Genomic DNA, 20835 nt, shown 5'->3' on the forward strand with positions numbered 1-20835 from the left:
CTTCTCTTCTCTTCTCTTCTCTTCTCTTCTCTTCTCTTCTCTTCTCTCTTGCTACATTTTCCTCCCAGTCAAAATCGGCATTCCTCAGTAAAGTAGAATTCTCTTTATTTCAAAATCATTAGAAGAGAGCAATGTATCAGTAATAAAAATGAAAACTTTATGACAAGGGTAAGACGAGCATCTTTTCTACAGCTGAGGGGAAAACAGACACTGCATTTAGAAAAACTAGAATGACAACCAGATCAAACTGTACTTCCTCCCTTCCTTCTCCCCCAGCTTTAGGGATGCTGGCCGGAAAGATGCACTTGATTTTTTGAATGGAAAGGATTGTGCTTTTCCACCAGATATTTTCAAATGCTGGTCCATAGACATTAAAACTCATGCCTTCCTTTAGGTAAATAATAGAAATGCTCCTGCATGTAATTCAGAGACAAACTGTAATCACTCCTCCAGCAGATTTCATTTTGGAAGAGGAGATCCTATTAGGATCCAAATTCTTTGCATGCCCTCTGCCCACAGACTGAGCATTCTTGCCAGCAATTAATTTCCTTGCTTCCTGCTGTCCCCAGCATCTATATTATTGCTAACCAGAACTTTTTGCTAAGGTCAAAATGCTCCAGCTAAGATTTTCAAGCTACGCTTCTCAAGCTAAGGCCACACTTAAAGTTATCCACATATTTTGCAGTCACTCATTGCTTTTCCGAGGACAAAACATCACCATTTCTGATGCTAAAACCCTCAGGGAGCGAGTCCCCAGCAGCTGTTGCTGTGGGAGTCGAGATCTAGACTTCATCTGTTGAATTGACACAACGATAATAATTTTCAGTCCCTCACATTTGTCATTAACAAAATTGAGGTTTTAAACAGTTGACTTCATTCCTCAAATTAACATACCATAAAACATAATTATTAGTGAAAAAAAAAAATAGATGTGTGGCCAAAAATCAGTGATCCATTCCCTAAAATGTAAAAGCAAAGTGAGTTGTCACTGAAATCAACGCAATCATGTCAAAGACATCGGTTCTATTGAAATGCTATTTCTCTAGAGAGAATTTCTAGGGGAATTCATACTCCTCTAGAGGAAGGTTTTAGTCAAATATTTTAATCAAATACATATATCGTTTTAGTGCTCAGCTAGTACAATATTTCCCTCGAGAGATTCATTTTAGAGCATGCATTTCCATAGGTAGCATGACCATCAGAACTAAAGAAAATTAGGGGTTTGCAAGCCCTGGCATGTACTTAGCTTACAATGATTTCTTCTCCCAGCTATTGATTTGTACTAGAAAACTGTGACCTAATGTACAATGGAAGACCAACAATTAAATGTTATATTTGTATTATTACATTTTAAACATGAAATTTTTTAGGGTTTCAAATCAAACATGACATTAGAAAGTGCAAGGTAGGGTAATCTGTGGTGTCATGCCATGATGTCAAGGATGGCCTGTGAAAATACACTGGTAGAAGGAAGTATCACTTGCTCATCTGCTGCATGGACACATGCAATAGTTCATCACTCTCCCACACACACACAGGGCAGGTTGACAGATTTTGCTTCCACTGAAGTTGATGGCAAAATTTTTGTTAACTTTTTGTTGTCCCAGAGGAGGTGGCATTGGAATTTGGATTGCCGTTGTACTTCAGACTGTAATGAGGCACTCAAAGCAGTTTGGCAGGTTTGTTCTCTCCTTTTTGGTTATCGTTGTAAGAACAATGCAAGGCATTTTACAGAAAATGAATTCTGGGAGAGAAAAAAAAAAGAAAAAGAATAAAAGAACCTGAATAACAAAATACTTTCCCAACTCAGAAGCAGTAAGTTTTTATCACCTCATTGTCTCCTCCACACTCCATATGATACAAATGTAGGCGAACAGTGAGCAGAAGCTATCTATAGAAAGCAGTTTAAACTGTGAATTCTGCCTCACCTCCATTCTGCAGCTTGCCATTAGCAGACTATATTTGTACAGTTTATTATCCCTGTTCTGATAAAAAAAACCCCCATCATAAATCTTAGAAAGGTGCAAGCAACAAAATGCTTGGTGAGCGTGTCAGCTCAGAATTGTCTGCAGATCAGCGGGAGGCAACACGACAAATTTGCACTGGGTCCTGTTCTCCTGTTGCACACCTGGGTATCACAGCAAAATGTACTGCTAGTCTTTGCCCTCCATCAGTGATCTTCCAGCAAATGAACAACTTGGAGGCAGCAGAGGGTGGGAGGGAGTGCTGCTTAGAAAACCAGAAAATACACAGCAACTTAAAAATGGATTGGAACTGCCAAACTAATATGAGCCCGAGCTGAGCTCGAAGCATTAATTACTCATATACTTTTAGAAGTTATGAAACACGTCTGTCTTTGACCTTGTGTCTAAATATGGAATTGCCCATACAGAGAAGCTGCCTGGCATTTAATCATTCTTGCCTTTCACCTTGACAGAGTCAAAGTTGTTCTACCCCCACTGAGGGGAAGCCGTATGGCATGCAATTAGATTCCTACTCTGGGTTAAGTTACTCCTGTACGTTACATCTTCTGCCCATGATTCATCCCGTCAACTGTCATGTAAACAGGAGGAAATGTCAGATGAGGTTTTTTTCTGAACATTCGGTCATTTGGAAAAAAAAGTTATAATTTTTATTCAATTACTGCGAAGGCTCTGTTAGTATCAAGATAGAATTTTTCATGTCAAACACTTCACTAAGATGGCTGAACCTTTAAAAGTCGGTCTCTGAGACCTGAGCCCCTTCCTCCCCACCAAAAAAATGTGGGTTGGAAAGGAGCCCAGGAGAAGGGCAACCAAATCTTGTTTATTATCAGAGGGAACACAACAGCCATCAAGGAACTACGTAAAGACTTCACTTTCCTCCACCCAACTTTCTCCACTCTACAACAAATGCATTTTTATAGATATATTGGAAAAGCAAACACAAAACTGCACAGAATGAGAAAGTACACAGTAGTAAGGATTTAGATAGTGATAATATGAGATTCTGGTAGTTCCAAACTCATTAAAATAGTAATCCCCAAAGTCCTATTGTATATATATTACATAAGACTTCAAATTCAATTTAACATTTTTATTTAACTAGCTGGCTTTCAGGATATATGTGATTTCTTCCCTCTCAAGTGTATTACTGCTCATGCATTTTTTCCCTTTTAACTCTCTTCTTTCTTTACTGTTAACTTCAAGACTCATTTCTGTCCCATTCTCACGAGCACTGTCAAGGTTAGTGCTTGCTGACTCACAACAGTACTCATTATATTCAGACATTTGCAGGAAGAAGCACTTGCTATTGGAACAGGCAGGAACCTCGAGCCTGCAATGTCTGCAAAGCACCAGGTACGGCAAATGTCCAGTTTAACAGCAGCAGCAATAGTCACCCAGAAACCTGCCATTATATGGGGACAAGGAGTAAGAGCATTTGTAGACTCAGTGTAGGCATTGCCACCTCTTCAGTATCCACACAGCTGTCCATGAAAACAAGATTAAGCTGTAACCAGAACCGCGGATGAAACTCTGCAGTGCTAACAAGAAATCTGACTTGGTAGCAAGTGGAGGGTTCTTACATTTTTATTTGTCCTCCTCCCCATTTTAGATGGAGAAACTCCTATCGTGCTTCAGCCAACTAACGTAACGGAGAAGACACAACTAATTGGGGACAGCCATCGGAGCTATTGCACAGACTCCTAGAGCAGGAGAGCATGACCTGTTGGTGCTGCTCACTGAGTCTCACAGCAAGAAAAAACACACGATAAGTTCTGCAGCCTGTGTTTGTAGTTGTCTTTAAGCTAATCAAGAGTAAACTGAGAGTTATTTCCTATCAAGGCAGAATCTTCCTCTAGGCCACTTCCAATAGGTTGATAACCTGCACTGTGCATGGAAATATCTATGGCCAGTACAGAGGTCTACAGAGCAGCATGCTGGTCTCTCACGGCATCAAACTGCCAGGCTCAACATGGTCTTTCCCTCTAGTAATATTCCCTTGGGTATAGTTGCTCTAGCTATAGTTTCACCTCCCAGACACAGTCACGAGTCCCTTTCCAGACATACTGGCTCCACCTCTCCCTGTTCCAGGAACTTTCCTTGCATGCAGCAGTTTTGCTGGATGTGAAACATTCCTGTGAGGGAGCCCAGGAAGTGCTCTTTAGCAGACCTCAAGGGGGGAAAGTTGGTGGCGAGACAGACAGGGCTCTCCTTCCCAGAGGGGAAGTGCTCTTTGGAAAGCAGCTAGTGGCTTGCTGGGACCCAGCTCTGGCAATTATAAACCTGAGCCAGGACAAAGGTGCTCGGGAACTTTTCTGCTGGTGGTTACAGTTCAGGTCACTCCAAATCCAGGAGCTTCATCGAGAAGCACACACTGGCTCTGTGTCTTCCCCTGCACAAGCTGAAAACCCATGAGACAGTGGGCAAATGCCACGTGGAGAGGAAGGCTGGCCCTGGGCTGCCCCAGACCTTCTCTCCTCTTCTCACAGTCCTGTGGCAAAGATCCCTCATTTGCTTCCCAGCCAACAGCTTTCTGCCAGCTGGCTTATTCCCCATACCCCTGTTTTCTGGCCCCACTGCCCTGCTGGCACTGGGCTGGGAGCCATCACACCAGTGCAGGCACTGGGGCTGTGGGAGCAGTGAGGACTTGGCAGGGAAGGCAAGCAGCAAAGGAGTGAGTGTTCTCCTCACCAGCTCATCGGGGCAAGACTGAATCCTCTCCTCTCCCCCAGGCCCAGGGGCTTTAAGAGCACATGACGTGATTTTAAATTAAGAGTTAGAGATGAGGTGTACGTTCAAGTGTACCACTCCACAAGTCAGTGGAGATATATGTGGGTACAGCTAAATCAAGCACAAAAAAATTAGGCCACTGATTTGTAAGAGCTAAAGGAATACCTCTTAGATCTTAAACTTAGCACTTCACTGATTTGACATAGCAGTTTAAGTCCAAGATTTCTCCTTATTGATCATGTTACATCAGTCATTGCCAGTTCCGTGCATATACTATTTTTGTGTACTGTGGTCTAAAGGGGGTCGCATGTTCCACTAAATTATACAAACCAGGGAATATATAACTAGTCAAAAGTGTTATTCCTGTGCTTAGAATTGGATCCCACAGTTGCGAAACATTATTATCTTCCTTCTTTTCTCACCTTCCACAGCAAATGTCATCCAGCTGCAACTAAATATATGGGAGAAGAGTGTTTTTTGAGCACCAGCTGTAATTCCAAAGTCAAGAAATACTACTTTCAACATTTCTTTAAATGTCCCATAACACATGGACATTTTAAAGGCCATTACTTCCAGTTCAGGTTATGTATCTGTTCTCTGAGTGCATGCACTGGGGCCAGCCAATGCTCACGTTGCCCTCAGAAATGGCCCTGGTTTTCTTCTTCACAAAACAGGGAAGGTCTTGGCATGGCTGAGGCATGAGGCACAGGCCCTCACTTCCCTCCTACCCATGGGCTACTCTTGGCCCTCACTTGCGCACTGCAAATGATTTTGGGGACCACTCATTGGTACATAAATCCAGATCGCCCTCCTGCACCCTGCACACACATCTTTTGGCTTTCTTCACTATTACCCTTTACAGGGTGTTTGCTCTGGTGTAAGACCTTATCCCTGAATGAAGGAGTAGGGAGAGCATGTAGTGTATAACAAATCTGCAAGCAAAGAGATTTCCTAAGTTTCAGTGTCTGGGAAAGAAATTCACTGTGAAAATGTCCAAATGTTACATAGTAACTGTTTCCAGCAGAGAGTTAAAAGAGGCATTGGGAGAAAAGTCTGGTGTAAAGCTACATCAAACTATATGTGGAATCCTTTCCAATGTGAAATCCTTCCTCCTGCTCCCATGAAAGTAATTGGAAATTGCACCTTTGATTTCAACAACAGTTACAGAGCAGGCATAAAGCCAGGGAGGAAAGAGTAAATCCCATAATAACAAAAGCAAATGGGGAATTTTTTCACAATACCTTCAATGTCCCTCGGGAGCGCACTCTATGGGCCAGAGCCAAAGTTCACTGAAATCAAGGAAATTATCTCCATGGGCTTGAGATGTACCACAAGTCATGTGGTTCTTATTTACACTTTTTAAATGAGAGATTTTTCTTGGGAAAGATTTATGATTTGATCTCACAGTGTGATGCAAAGGTGGACAAGCTGCTGCATGTTTGCAAATCCCTTTTACAGACATAGAGATTTGTACAGAAGAGCCACAATGCATTATCTCAACTAGGAAAAAAACTCAGAATAAATCAGTGACCAAATCTCTGAGTGGGTTGTCCAGGACTTACAGCTTAAAGATCTGAACCCATGGCTTAATATCAAACAGCAAACTTAGTTTTTAGAGTACCAGGGCATTTGCCTCTCTCATTGATGTGAAGATCAGCTGTTGTGAGGACACATAGAGAAAGGGTAAATAAGGATTTCAGGACTTAGCTTTTCAATGAGATTTTGTTTGCTTTTCAGAAAAATTCCTAACATGAATATATGCTTATATGATCTGTTTCTGTGTACAGTTCAACTGCACACACAATAATCTTCTCAAAATGTACAGATCCTCAAATTTTTGCTCTATTTTGCTACATTTATTTATATGTAAAGAACCATGTATTCAAATCTACCTTGGCTGTCAACCACTCTGACTAATAAAGGTTGTATGCATGAATTTATGTAGCACTCCCTTTCCCTTTACCTTTCCACACTAACAACTTCATTCCAGTAACAGCAAGACAAGCTGTTGAGACAGCTGTCCAAAATTATGGCTTTGCAAGTGGCAACTCAGGGTTTCCCCGAAGAGGAACTAAGTCCTGGATTGCAGCAGACGAGCCTACCTATGCAAAGCAGCCAGAGCTGTAGCCACACGTTACAAGTCCTTTATACAATGCAGAAAGCTTGACTATATAAAAAAAAAATCATCAGTGTGACAAAGTGATGTAATATAGGAGTTTTACAGGTATCAGAGCCTCTATGAAACAATTTCCCCAGTGAAGGGTGTGTGCAGAGAGTGACACCATGATGCTGCTGAGGACAACAGCAGAAGTCCAGAGACATCCAGCATGTCACTCAGGGGTTTTGCACCAGTCCAAGAGCCAGCACAGAGTGCTAGATAAGTGCTACAAGACAGGAATATTTCTCACTAGGATGGTATCCAGTCTCTGTGACCACAGAAGCCCAAGCATTCGAAAAATGGACAAGGGGCAACTGTTTTGGCTGCATGTATTCTCAAATATCCATCCCTTTTTGTGTTCAGATATTAACACATACCCAGATTCACTCAAAATACCAAACAGAAGAGGCATGATAGAAGATTTAGGCATACTACCATGTAACCAGTTATTTAAGTAGTTTGTGCATTTTTCTCCCCACAAGTTTGTGAGAAAAGCCACTCTGTTTAATCTGAAAAGCTTCAAATATAATTGTATGCAATTTAATTTCATTACCTACCTTCTATTAGAATGAATACTGGTATTATTTCAGTCAAAAAGAGTTACACCTCTACCTCTTTTTAGAATAAAATCTAAAAGAAATCTAAAGAAAAATTAAGAAGTATACAAAACTGAGTACAGTTAAAATTATTGATTTATTTTTCTGTGTTATCAATCCTGTAGAAAAGATGATGTTCATTGTGCTGTTACAAAGCGGGGTGAAAGACCATGGATGACAGCAACCCCCTTCCTTCCCTCCACAAACTAAAGTCAGCTCAGTCATCACATCTGGCTTCTCCTTTTGCTTTGAGAGATGAACAGGTACAGAGTTTCTTACAAGAGGACTCAGTCCTTTGTGCCAATGTCACCTGACCCAGGGTTGGGAAGGCAGTAATAATGGTAGCAGGGACCTACAAGATAATAGAAAGACATCAGTAAAGACACACAATTTCCCACTGAGTGGGAGAGTTAATACATGCTAATCGTAGAATGGTTTGGGTTGGAAGGGACCTTAATGATCATCTAGTTCCAACCCCACTTCCATGGGCAGGGATGCACCCACCAGGTTGCTCAGAGCCCCGTCCAGCCTGGCCCTGAACACTTCACTGGGCTGAATCTGAAAACGCTGTGGCAGTATGTAAATATATAGATACAGCCCTGTTCTGTAAAAGTAGAGTCTAAACATTCGGAGGAGAGGAGGCTTGGAAAAATGACCCTCAGAATTTCAACATCCTAATTAACTCTGATGAGATAAAGGGATCTCAACAGGTATCCTCCTGCACGGGCTTGCTTTGTCGTTAAGTTGAAGTATGAACAACGTACACCCTGTTTTCCTTTAGAAATTCAGGGGGGTGTTGGCAGTCCCGCATCAGGCCCGGCACTCGCAGTTCCCGCAGGAACAGCCGCTCCTGAGAGTCAGCGAGCCACAACGGAGAGGCTCGGTTTGCAATGAGGCCGGATCGCTCAGAGAGAAACAGCCGTATCTGCAAAATGTCAAAGAGAAGATGTGTAAACGCACTTCCAATAACAGCGTGGGGTGGGGGGGGGAAAGAAAAAAAATCAACGTCTCCTTCGAGCCGGAATCGAACCAGCGACCTAAGGATTCCCGCGGGGCGAACCTCTACAGTCCTCCGCTCTACCAGCTGAGCTATCGAAGGGACCTGCCACTCACCTCGCCGCCGCGCTCTAAGAACGTACCCAGGACCGCTCTGCGCATGCGCGGGCTGTATGGCTCTCGGGCGGGCCTTAGTCGGGCCGGGCCTTTGTGGGAGCGGCCCCTGCTTCAGGCCGGGCCTATGCCAGGCGGGGCCTGTGTCGGCCCTGCGGCCCGGCTGGGGTCCTGCCGGTACTGAACTATAGAGGTCTGCGGAGCACAACTCGGAATCGCGTGGGGCCAGTGGCGCAATGGATAACGCGTCTGACTACGGATCAGAAGATTGTAGGTTCGACTCCTGCCTGGCTCGTGCTTGTTTTTGTTTTGCTCTCCGGTCACCGCCCCTAGTAACGCGCAGCAGGGGGGAAGGCTGTTGTTTTTTCATCTGATCTCAGCACCCCGACCTTTCATTTCTATCTTTCACTCTCTCAATTTTCTTTTCTCCTCATCTCATCTCACCATCCTGACTTCATCACGAACTGTAGTGGTAGGACAAGGAGTAATGGGTATTAATTGAAAGAGGGGAAATTTAGGTTAGATATTGGGAAGAAATTCTTCACTTTGAGGCTGGTGAGGCACTGGTACAGGTTCCCCAGAGAGGTTGTGGATGTCTCAACCCTGCCAGTGTTCAAGGCCAGGTTGGATAAGGCCTTGAGCAACCTCATCTAGTCCCAGCCTGGCATGGGGGTTGGGACTAGATGATCTTTAAGGTCCCTTCCAACCCCTTAACATTCTATGATTCTCTGATTTAACCCCATCTGTCCACCCAGCACTTCATTGGAGCGTTGCATCTCCCAAAGCAAAACACCATTGTAGGCTTAAACTTTTCAAACCACTTAAAGATACAGCTTGTCAAATGCTTTAACTGTGCCAGCAACTCAACTTGATTAACACACCAACACATTACATGGGGGAAAATCATTTGGGCCCAAGCAGAGGAGCACTGTGCTCGGCATTGGCCCGACACACTATGGTCAGTCTTACAAACCACAGCCAAGAAAACAAACAGGGGTCTCTGAAGGCAGCTGCAATGCTGCTCTGATGAAGACTAATGGATAATGGTGATTATCCATTAGCCTTGAGAAGGGCAAGAGCACTCTCGTTGTGCAGTTGAATGAAAAGTGTATGATTTTTGCAACAAAACAAACATTTTTGGTGTCTATAAAGACTATGCATGGTATAAAGAAGAGCTTGTATAAAGCATTATATAAAGAACAGAAAGGAGAAGCGAGGAAGGCATCCCCCATGTTTAGATTTGAGAGTAGCCATAGTCATTGACTCACAGAATGCTTTGGTTGAAGGGACCTTTAAAGGCCATCAAGTCCAAACCCCTGCAATGAGCAGGGACTCTTCAACTCAATCAGGTTGCTCAGAGCCCTGCCCAACCTGACCCTGAATGTTTTCAGGGATGGGACATCTACAACCTCTCTGGGCAACCTGTTCCAGTATTTCACCAATCCCATTGTAAAAAACTGCTTCCTTATATCCAACCTAAGCCTACCTCTTCCAGTTTAAAGCCGTTGCTCTTTGTCCTATTACTGCACGCCCTTGTAAAAAGTCCCTCTCCAGCTCTTTTTGCAGGCCCCCTTTAGGTACTGGAAGGTGCTCTAAGGTCTCCCTGGAGCCTTGTTTTCTCCAGGCTGAACAATCCCAACTCTCTCACCCTGTCTTCATGGGAGAGATGCTCCAGCCTTCTGATCATCTTCATGTCCCTCCTCTGGACTCTCTCCAGTAGGCCCACGTCTTTCCTGTGCTGAGAACCCCAGAGCTGGACACATCAGTCTGTGGATTGAGCACTAGTTTCCTATAAAAAGTGAATGAATAAATAACTGAGGTAGCTCACTAGTGATCTTAGCATTTGGAATCGGTGTGCCGTACGCTGCCGCGGAGGGCGATGGTGACGGTCACGATGCAAGGGGGCACCAAAAGACATGCGAGCCAGGCAGGAGTCGAACCTACAATCTTCTGATCCGTAGTCAGACGCGTTATCCATTGCGCCACTGGCCCCCGCACGCGAGCCTGGCCGCGGCTGTCGCCCCCTCACGGAGCCCCCGTCCCGCCGCTCGGCCCCTGCTCGACGGCGGAGCAGGGCGCATGCGCGGGGCTCCGGGCGGGGCGGGGCGGGGCGGCTCCTTGTGCGGCCGCTGGGGGGCGGGCGGCAGGTCCCTTCGATAGCTCAGCTGGTAGAGCGGAGGACTGTAGAGGTTCGCCCCGCGGGAATCCTTAGGTCGCTGGTTCGATTCCGGCTCGAAGGAGACGCTCCACATTTTCCCTCCCCACTTGGGAATTTTTTGGTCGCTCGGTGAGGAACAGGAGGGCGGCTACGCTACCTCTCAGGCTCCTAGAGCCGTTTCGACCATGTATGGTACAGAAGCAAGTCACATCTTTTCTTTTCTTGGGGTGGGGGAAGCAAACAAAAAAAAACTTACTGCAGAGGTGGCAGCCCCGCAGTAAACATTGAAATCCTTGTTGCAGCAATGCTTTGGGAAGTGCTTAGTTTTTTCCCATCATAATATTCATTATTATTGTTATTGTTATTATTTAGTTATACTAAAAGATATTATAATTTAATAAGATTTAATTAATAATATCTTATAATAACCACAGCATTTTTAAGGGAAGGGACCTCTGGAGATCATCTAGTCCAACCTCCCTGCCAAGGCAGGGGTACCTAGAGCAGGTTACACAGGAACGCATCCAGGTGGGTTTTGAATATCTCCAGAGAGGGAGACTCCACCACCTCCCTGGGCAGCCTGTTCCAGTGCTCCGCCACCCTCAATGTAGAGAATTTCTTCCTTGTGTTGAGCTGGAACTTCTTATGTTTTAGTTTATGTTCATTGCTCCTTGTCCTGCCAATGGGCACCACTGAAAAGGGTCTTGCACCATCCTCATGGCACACACCTTTGAGATATTCATATGCATTAATGAGAACGCCTCTCAAACTAATAATATATATTTGACATCCTCCTATGTGAAGCCAAAAAATTTAAGCATTTTTATCTCAATCTTAGCTATTTTTGTTAGATCATCTTTTCCAAGGTAGTCCTTAGTGTGCTAGTTCAGCTCTGGGCAGTTTCTCCTCATTTTGCATGTTGCTTTCCATGATGCCAAATAATCCTTACTGATTGTGCTTTCTATGATGCCAGATAATCATTACAAATGAGGGCTGTGGACATTCTGGCTGATAGGAGTGGAAGAAAGTGCTCCACAGTCTCCTGACTTAGCGCAACAGACTTGATGTTTGGTCCTTTGGTTGTGCCATAAAGGAGGTTGTTCTAGGAGAACATGGAGCAGAGGGAGAGGGGCCATAGAGGTCCTTTATACAGAAGAGGTTTAATGCAGACAGGTGTAGGCTTGCTTAGGATATAGTTAATAAGAAAGCCAGCACTCATACTCTGCTTTCCCCCCCTGTTTTCTATTGTTTCCTTTTTCTTTCAAGTCTTCTTTTCCATTACAGGCACTACATAGGGTGCAGAAAAACATGCTTGGCAACAACTCCTTGCTTGGAGAAAGTAAACATGTCTGAAAGCATCCAAATCTGTCTGCATAGCAGGGGAAGAATAGAAGTGAAGTTTTCTCTTCAACAGAACGATGACTGAGTCTTCTCTCCTTGTGAGAGTGTTTCTCTGGGGTAGATTTCATATATGAGAGCAAAGAAGACCCACTCTCTGGGAATATAATGCAAGTAAGATTATCAGCAGGGAAACAGATTTATGAAACTCAGCAGGAGTCAGACCTACAAGCTGCTCATCTGTAGTTACATGCTTTGTCCCTGGCTCCAGACACCTCTATATTAATTAGTATGGTTTTGTGTGTGTGTATGGACACACACAAAGACACCAACAACAATCTTTTTCTCCTTTCTCTTCCAGCACGGTGCAGTGCATCCCTGTCAGGAACTGGTTCAGGAGAAATCCAGGCATGAAAAACCTGCCCATTGGAGAACAGAGGCACCAAGGTGAGCAAACATTAAGGAAAGACATTTTCTTAGGTGTCTGGTGTCCATACGTATTTGTGCTCACCAGCCATCAAATCTAAATCCAAAATGTAGAAGTACATCCCTGTGCCACTCCCCAGTGTGGGTCAGGGAACAGAGTCCATTCAGGGCCAAAGATTTGCTTTTTTCATAAAATTCACCTCTTCCTGTATAAACATCTCTGAACTCCTTTGTTCCTTTTCACTGATTCAGTGGGAACTCTTCTCCTAAATGATAGCTCACAAAATAAAAACACTCTCAGGGTTTCTTCTGGAGAACGGACCATCTCCTTTCCCCCTCCAGCTCCATCTCTAGGATATTTTTTTCCCCCCACCCACCCAGAAAGTATTGACACACATGCATTTCTGTGTAGCAGTGTATGTCCCATAAGGGAGAATGAAATCCAGGAAAGAAAAATAACAAAAACAAAAATGAAAACCCTCACAAAATGTAGACACTGATCTCAGGACTTACTTTATGCTAAGCAACTACTGTGCCTCTTAAGGAACAGCCTGTTACATTCATGTGACCGCTTAGTTCAGCTTCCCATTCTTCTAGGACATGCTCATGGATCTGAAAGTACTAAACACTTTTTACTCCAGTAACATTCTATTCAGTGCTTAGATGATTGTGTAGCTTGCAAAATATGTCATTTAGGAGCAAGTTATTAGTGACCTGCAAGTGCTTAATTATTTCCATATCTGGTCTCCAGTGAGGGTAAATAATGAGCTGTGTGTGTACACCCTATTCAATCATTTGTGTCACTTAGTAATGAATTATGCCAGAGATTATAAAAACCCCTTTCATATGCTGAGCAGGATGTGAGGGTACCAATACAATTTCTTCATTTTCAACCAAGCTTCCCAACTTTTTTCCTCCATCCATGCACAGTGGAGTGGGACTCTCAGGGCAAACCAGGATTAGGAGATGGGGTGGGACTCCCAGGACAAACCAGGATTAGGAGATGGGGTGGGACTCTCAGGACAAACCAGGATTAGGAGATGGGGTGGGACTCTCAGGGCAAAGCAGGATTAGGAATACGATGTTTGGACGGCTGACAGCAGGCAAGGAGTGAAAAACTAGCAACAGCGAGCCAGGCAGGAGTCGAACCTACAATCTTCTGATCCGTAGTCAGACGCGTTATCCATTGCGCCACTGGCCCCCAGATGTTAAAATTTTTTAATGAGAGTGGTCCTGGGTCTCCACCCCAGGGCTCCTGCCTGGCCCCAAAGGGAAGACCCTGATTTCCAACTCCACTAAAATGCAGAGGTTGCACAGTGAAAATCCCAGTTTCTGTGTCCAAGCTCCATATCAGATGTCGCTCCACTGTAATTAAGAGCTTTCCAAGTGCAAGCTGAGAACAAGTCACATTGTGTCACCTGCTGCAATATCTGTGCTGAAAGGAAAAAAGAAAAACATCATATCATCCAGTTCCCAAATTCTGACAGTTGTCTCATGCCAGACACAATACAGACACAGACAGTTGCTCATGGACTCTGTCATGCCCCTGCCTCTAGCAGCCATTTGGGCCAGCAGAGCCTGCCTATTCCCATGGTGTCTGGAGGAGGAATCCCAGCTGGTGGGAAGAGATGGGATCTGCCACTTCTATGATCCTGTGGCAGATGAGCCTTGTGGCCTTCATCCCATGCTTGGTCCTGCCTCCTTGGAAGGATCCCAGAGCAGACAGATAGGGCCTGCAGGGCTGGAACAGGCTGTGTGGTGCAGTGCAGAGCTGATCTGTTCAGAGGGAAAAGGGCAACTCTGAAGGCAGCAAGATAGCATCAGCACCTCGTCTTCCAGGGAACCCCCACGCCACTGTCACACCAATACCTCTCCCATTACGATGTGCCTGACTCAGTCTGCACGTTGGTTCCTGCCCCAGACTCTGAGTTACTCTTGGTCTAGGCCCCATAATTTTTTCCTGCAGCTCAGCTGCCAGAGACAATGCTTTTGGACTGCCAGAACAGTCTTTGCCTTTGAATTCATACAAAGCATCACACTGGTACTTCACAAAGGAGACCAGTGTCCCCATGACTGTGGTCTTGGTCACTTGATAGGCTCTGCAAAGGCCACAAGATCACAGAGTTTGTTTTACAGTTTTTATTCATCAATCACATGCAAACTATGTTTTGCTTTTCCAGGAACAGCTAGGGATTTATAACATTCTGGATGCAATCTCAGGATTTCTTGGTGACGCTTTCTGCCTGCTTTTCTGAGCCCTTTGATTACCTTACAGCAGTCAAACATGTTGACCCAACATTGATAATAACTTGTGTGTCAGTGAGCTGCAAGCTTCTTTCCGGTGGTATCCTTTGATTGCTGTTTGATTTCTGGCATGACTCTTGTCTATTCAGGCTTTCATAAGCAGGTCTGTACCAGAGAGAGACAGGACACTGGAAGCAAACTCTGCATATTTAGCCCTAGTTTCATTAGGCAAATGAAAAACAAAACAAAGCAGTTAAGCAGTGCTGAACATTAGGTAGCATAGAAAAACATGAATAGCTCTTTTTTTCATTCCTTAGAAGCAGGATGGGATTCATGAAATCTTCTGCCAGGGAAAATGCCGGGAGCTGTTGGAGGCAGACATTAATCACTGTAACCCTATTTGAACATGCATTGCTACTGTGCTTCCCTCAGCAGTGGTGATTTTTCCGGACTATATGTGATAAGTGATGGCTTTTGGCTTGATTTGCTTGTGAGTGCTTCTTCAAGTCATGGACTATCCTGTGGGGTACTGAAGATATTATGTTTTGGATAACAATCAAGATGTTGAGGATGAAGTTTGAAAGGAGGATGAGCCAGTTTAGCATCTCCTTGGTACAAAGTAAAGAGGTCCCACTTCTCCTCCCCTCTTCTCCACTGCCCTCAACTACACAACTTGCCTCATCCTTGCTCTGGCAGTCTATGGTCACTGCAGGCACCTGAGTTAACTTGATAATCCAGTAAAAAAGCGGGTAATTTTCCAAGGGTCAGCCAGGTGAATCAGCTCAGGTGGTGTGCAAATGGGGGGACCAGACTTTGCAGCCAGGGCCAGCACAAGGGGAGGTGAGAGGCCCAGGCTGCCCCATCCTGCTGGCCAGGGCAGCTCAGCCTCCTGCAGGTGCTTGCCCAGCTGCAGCCTGGAGGAGGAGTGTTGTGCTGAGATGATGAAGCAGAAGACATGGAGTGGGAGCCAGGTGTGAGAAGCAGGGAACGTATCCAGTAGATGTGAGGTAGAGCCACTGTCTGCCTCCAGACAGCTCACTTCAGACCTGTTATTTCCATCATGTCTTCATTCTCATTCTTGCTCGCTTTAGCTTTTGCAGGTGCAAGTAAGGTGGGTAGTGAATACAAGGCCAAATTCCTCTTGATTGCCTCAGGCTGGTGCAGAGGGGTAAGCACTGAGGGAAGCAGCTCCTTCATAAGCAGAGACTTACAAATAGCTCTTCTTTTGCAGATGGGTTTTGAGGTTTTTCCCCTGAGTTAATAATGAAAAACCACAAAGTGAATGAAAGGGGGTAAGCATGTCCATGTTGAATGCTGGTGGGCATACAAGAACAGGAAGAATGTAATTGAAAACGGGAGTTCACAGGGGTGGAGGTGGTGCCTTTTTCTAGTTGGGCATCTTGGACTTGCACCTATTCCTCCTGTTGGCAGCCAGAGAGATGATCAGGCAGGATAGAGGGCTGCCATGTATTAGCTTAGAGGTCCCAGGGCTGTTACCCCTACTGTGATGATGGGATGAAGGATGTTGTTAGAAAAGAGTAGTCTCTCAGATTTCCATGCACTTCTAACAGAATGGTCTGAGCAAACAAGGCCACTCTGTTTTGCCTAATGGAGCATGTACAGCATTCAAACATAGCTGTGTTGTGGTGCCTGGCAATTTGGAAAGCAGAACCCAGTGAGATGGGCCCTGCTTGAACCAAGGAGAGATCTGCAACCAAGACTAATAATTTGAGACAAAGCCTTGGTCAAACATCAAACCATCCTAATGCCTGGAGGAAGCTGGAGCCAGAGCTGGAAAATCAAGTTAGTGGCCCAGGGAGTGAATGAATACAGTTAAAAGCTAGAAATGAGAAGGGGTAATACATCTCTAAGAGGCGCTTTCTCCTTCTCCTGATTATTGGCTGTCCAGGAGGGGGTGGGGGGCTTTAGCTGAAGGAAGGCATATTGCTTTGGATATTTGCACACAATACTTTGGACGTTATGGAGAACAAGCTGGCAATCCAGAGTGCTTCTAAGGTGCCCCAAGCTCTACGTGGAGTTTTACCACATCCTTTGGCAAGTAACAAGTCATTAGTATCCAATTACACTGAAATCATACTTAATAGAAGACAGGTTAAGACAAAAAGCAAATAAAAACATATACTCACAGTTGCCAAGACAGATAAACCTATAAAAGAGGTAGGTGGGGAAATGAGAGAAAACTAGGCTTCAGTTACTGGCTTTGAAGATTAAATCAGCAAGGCTATTCCCTCATATCCAGGCATTTTGCCGCAGGCTCTCCTGACACAGTGAGGAGCAAAGAGCCTATCTTACTCCACACCTTACACCTCAGGCTGTGTTGACCAAGAAGTTTTTCCTTGTGGGGGAACAAAGGATCTCTCACATCCTCCTAAAATTTTTCTCCTAAAGCTCCAAATTCTTCCAATCCTAGGAGGTTCACCACCTTAGTATGGAGCTCCTCCTATTTCTTCCCTATTCAGGAGACAGGATGGCCTTTCCTCTTGGCAAAAATAAGAATGATTTCATTCCTTTAGCATTACCTGGCCAGCTAACAATACCTTGGCTCACGTACTAAGCCAGAGTGCTGTCATGGGAAAGGCGCTGGTTCAATTTGTGATGTCTCAATACCATCATTTTCTTTTTCTCTTTTTTTTTAAATTTTTTTTTCTGTAAAAATGTAAACATCTCTTCTTTGCCCTGCCTGCTATCATTATTCTGCTGGGCATACAAAAAAGTGTGTGTTCCTAGTCAGGTTTGGTTTGGAGGGGATATGTTGTTTCAAGCTAGTGCTGGGAATAGAATGAAGGGGAGCCAGTTCCTACCTGCTCAAGCAGAGGCTGCTCCTTCCTTGGTTAATGGGACTTGTCTTTTCAGGGGGAGAGTAAGACAGTCCTCTCCATTCATGAAAGAGGATAAAGGAGATGAAGGTTGTGGGAAGAAGGAGAAGCAGATTTCTGCGGTGCAGTGAAGTAGCAGAGGAGGTGGAGGTATTGTGCTGAGCTCAAGAAATCACTTTTAAAGGACTTGTTCAATGCAGAGGACATCCTGAGACTTACCACTGTACATGCACACGCAGTCTCCTTTTTTACCCTGTTGTGTCTTTTTTGCTTTGCATCTTCCTGTTACCTCTGCAAATGTCCTCCTGCCAGTTTTACAAAGTGGCCTCACGTAGGGACCTCACAGAGATGCCCATTATCTGGCTGGCAGCACAGTTTCCTGCCTAAGTTGCGAGGAAATGGTCCAGTGTCTTTCTTCCCTCCTGCATGGCTTCTACAGCATTTAGGACTGAGGGAGGAGTGGGGTCAACACCAGGCCAGGGCTGGAGAGCAGAGGCACTGATCCCACTGCCTCCCAGCAGTGGAGAGTCATGCTTCCCTCAGAAAGCTGTAAACCATTGAATCACATGGAGTCAATTAGGTTGGAAAAGACCTTTGAGATCATCAAGTCCAGCCTATGACCGAACACCACCATGTCAACTAAACCACGGCAGTAAGTGCCACATCCAGTCTTGCCTTAAACACCTCCAGGGAAGGTGACTTCACCACCTCCCTGGACAGTCCATTCCAATGTTTAGTCACCCTTTCTGTGAAAAAGTTCTTTCTAATGTCCAACCTAAACCTCCCCTGGTGCACCTTAAGACTATGTCCTCCTGTATTGTCACTAGGTGACTGGGAGAAGAGACCGACCCCCACCTGGCTACAACCCCCTTTCAGACAATTGTAGAGAGTGGTAAGGTCATTCCTGAGCCTCCTCTTCTCCAGCCTAAACAACTCCAGCTCCCTCAGCTACCCTTCACAGGATGTGCTCCAGACCTTTCACCAGCTTTGTTGCCCTTCTCTGGACAACATGAGGGACAGGATGAAAATGAGAACACCAAGATGGAAAAAGGTGGAGCTTCCTGCTCTACACGTGGGCCTCTTCAGATTCTCTATTTTTAAATTTCCAGCTTGGTGTATCTTGTGAGGTCAGGTATAAAGAGCATTTCACCTGGGAACACATTAAGAAGTCACCAGAGAAAGGATGAGAGAGTTGTCACTTTCTTCCTGCCTGACTAAGTGACACCTGGTTCATTAAAGAAACATACTTCCCTGAAAGTGAAGAGTAGGTGACTTCATTTCTGGGAATGAGCAGCCCATCTGAGCACATTCCAGGAACCCAAGGAATTGGCTATGAGACCTGACATATCAAGAGCACCCTAATGAATGCAACATGAGATATGACATGCAGAGGAAGCTTCTAAGGAAGCATTGCACCTTCTCAGGGTGATCACCTCCTCACCTGGTGATGTGTGAGAGATCTTGCCAGTTCAGATGAGTAAGGATAGAAGCCTGTGTAGTTTTTGTAAGTATTCTGTAAATATAATCTATTAATGGATTTTTCATGGCTAAATTATTTTATTTGAATTTTTTACTTCATCTCTTCTGGTTTAAGTGGGATTTCAGTGCTACTGAGCCCACTTACTTTGCTTGCTGAAGTTTACAATGAACTATTATCCTGTGGAGACCTAGCTCATGTCAGGCTCCTTGGCATGTTTTCTCTGGAGTACTAAAATTAGTGATAGCCATACCTGCCCCATTTTGGCTGCAGGAATGTGGTCCCTGGTGAGTACCTCTGGTGGAGGTAAGGGATGGGAGAGGCATCCTCTGCTGGCAGAAGTTACTGTGGGCACTGGTGTGGAATAAAAGATTGGCTCTGGGCTTGACTCTGGAGGTTCCTCAATGTGTCTGTCAGGGGTCCAATAAGAAGTTCAGTGATGAGCAGGAATCTTCCTCCCCACACCAAAATCCCCCATTATTTGAGCTGGAATTACAACTAGCTCTGAAAGCACCACAGCCCTCCACCCTGAGCTATCAAAAGATGGGAGATATGGTCCTGAGAGAAACACCTGTCAGGATCCCACAGCAGTCCCAGTCCCAGCAGCATGACGGCAAGTAGCAAATGCATCACTCTCAGATACAGGGAACCAAAGCCTAAAAGGCACCTTGCATTCAGATTTCTGCACAAAACAATGCTGCTGCTAAGCTGTTGGCTCGCTGTGAAGTGCTTCATAGCAATGATTATGGATGGAAATAGCAACAAGGCCATACTAGGTTGGTAACTGGAAGAGATGTGATTTGTAGTCTGCTCTTAAATAAATCTATTATCACCCCTCTCATGTTTGTATTACAATCTTTAAGATTATCAGAAGCAGCAGAAACATGCTGTGTACTGCTCCAGCTTGTCACCTCTCAAGGATTCCCTGAAGTAATATTGTCTGCACACCTGCAACAGGATAGAGATGAGGGGGAGCTGACCCCATGACATCATAAAAAGAGCAGCACAAGTGACTCAAGGAAAAAAAATTTGCAATAAGTACATCAAACAGAGGCTCTGTCCTTACACCACCTCTCCTTGTTTGTAGGCTTCATTATCAGTGCTGTGATAGTGGAAATGCACAGCAGCTCTGGCACTGATCCAGTGCTCTGCTTTACCACCATATCCTAGCCCTCCCTGTGCCCTGCACATGCCCATCTTCTCCCCCAGTTGCCTTCTCCTGATCCAAAGGGTGGCAGTGGCAGGGGATATGGCGTCAGCAGTGCTCTGTTTTCACAGCTTCTTGACCATAGCGGTGGGACAAGGGAGTGTGTTCAGCTCACAGCCCCACACTTTCCCTTGCATACAATCCTGGACCAGCCTCCTTCAATGCTAATGACTTGGGTCACAGGAGTCCCCCTCTGGGCTGAAGACAGGCTGTGCTTGGCTGGGTGAGGAGGAGGTAAGGGGGAGAATTTGGGGTGGGGAGGAAGGCAGCCAGCCCAAAACTCTTTGTCTTCTCCCTAGATCATAGTATCAGACTATTATGATGCAGCTTATTCCCCAACCCTGACTGCAGAGGGTAAAACTGCATAGTGAGGGATCTGCATTCTCAGGCAGCTCAGGCAAAACACAAATCTTTCTGCAAAGCTGCCCTCTCCATGGCAAGGTCAAAGCCTTTGAAAAGTCCTTTGGCCTTTGTCAAAGCAAGGCCAAAGGACTTGCTATGCACCCTTTCTTCCCTTGTATTCCCTAAAGTCTGCCAGAATCAGAAAAGCTAACTCCTAGGGAACAGCCTGA

The 20835-nt window shown here is 45.0% G+C and overlaps 1 protein-coding gene, 1 long non-coding RNA gene and 5 other non-coding genes across 8 annotated transcripts in view; 3 read left to right on the forward strand and 4 right to left on the reverse strand.

The window, feature by feature from the left end:
• Positions 1-3689, forward strand: part of DNAJC5B (DnaJ heat shock protein family (Hsp40) member C5 beta) — a 17126-nt gene extending 13437 nt beyond the window's left edge. The window contains exon 4 of the mRNA XM_027638829.1: positions 3595-3689. Within this exon, the coding sequence (XP_027494630.1) occupies positions 3595-3689 (95 nt within the window). The remainder of the gene's footprint in view (positions 1-3594) is intronic.
• Positions 3690-7589: 3900 nt separating this feature from the next.
• Positions 7590-8729, reverse strand: LOC113945118. Of its 2 annotated transcripts, none has more exons than XR_003526951.1 (3): positions 8527-8729; positions 8231-8391; positions 7590-7818 (listed from the first exon to the last, which is right to left on the reverse strand). It is a non-coding gene; the product is annotated as an uncharacterized LOC113945118 (long non-coding RNA). The 2 variants fall into 2 exon arrangements; XR_003526950.1 differs by having other exon boundaries at positions 8504-8729.
• Positions 8476-8565, reverse strand: TRNAY-GUA. The gene is given in 2 exon segments: positions 8476-8511; positions 8529-8565. It is a non-coding gene; the product is annotated as a tRNA-Tyr (tRNA).
• A 69-nt stretch (positions 8730-8798) lies between the features above and the next one.
• TRNAR-ACG lies at positions 8799-8871 on the forward strand. Its single transcript has one exon. It is a non-coding gene; the product is annotated as a tRNA-Arg (tRNA).
• A 1624-nt stretch (positions 8872-10495) lies between these two features.
• TRNAR-ACG lies at positions 10496-10568 on the reverse strand. Its single transcript has one exon. It is a non-coding gene; the product is annotated as a tRNA-Arg (tRNA).
• Positions 10569-10726: 158 nt separating this feature from the next.
• TRNAY-GUA lies at positions 10727-10816 on the forward strand. Its single transcript is given in 2 exon segments — positions 10727-10763; positions 10781-10816. It is a non-coding gene; the product is annotated as a tRNA-Tyr (tRNA).
• Positions 10817-13626: 2810 nt separating this feature from the next.
• Positions 13627-13699, reverse strand: TRNAR-ACG. The gene has a single exon. It is a non-coding gene; the product is annotated as a tRNA-Arg (tRNA).
• Between the last annotated feature and the right edge of the window lie 7136 nt (positions 13700-20835).

The sequence above is a fragment of the Corapipo altera genome, unplaced genomic scaffold (assembly GCF_003945725.1).
Source record: "Corapipo altera isolate COAL_440 unplaced genomic scaffold, ASM394572v1 49, whole genome shotgun sequence".
Classification (NCBI taxonomy): Eukaryota; Metazoa; Chordata; class Aves; order Passeriformes; family Pipridae; genus Corapipo; species Corapipo altera.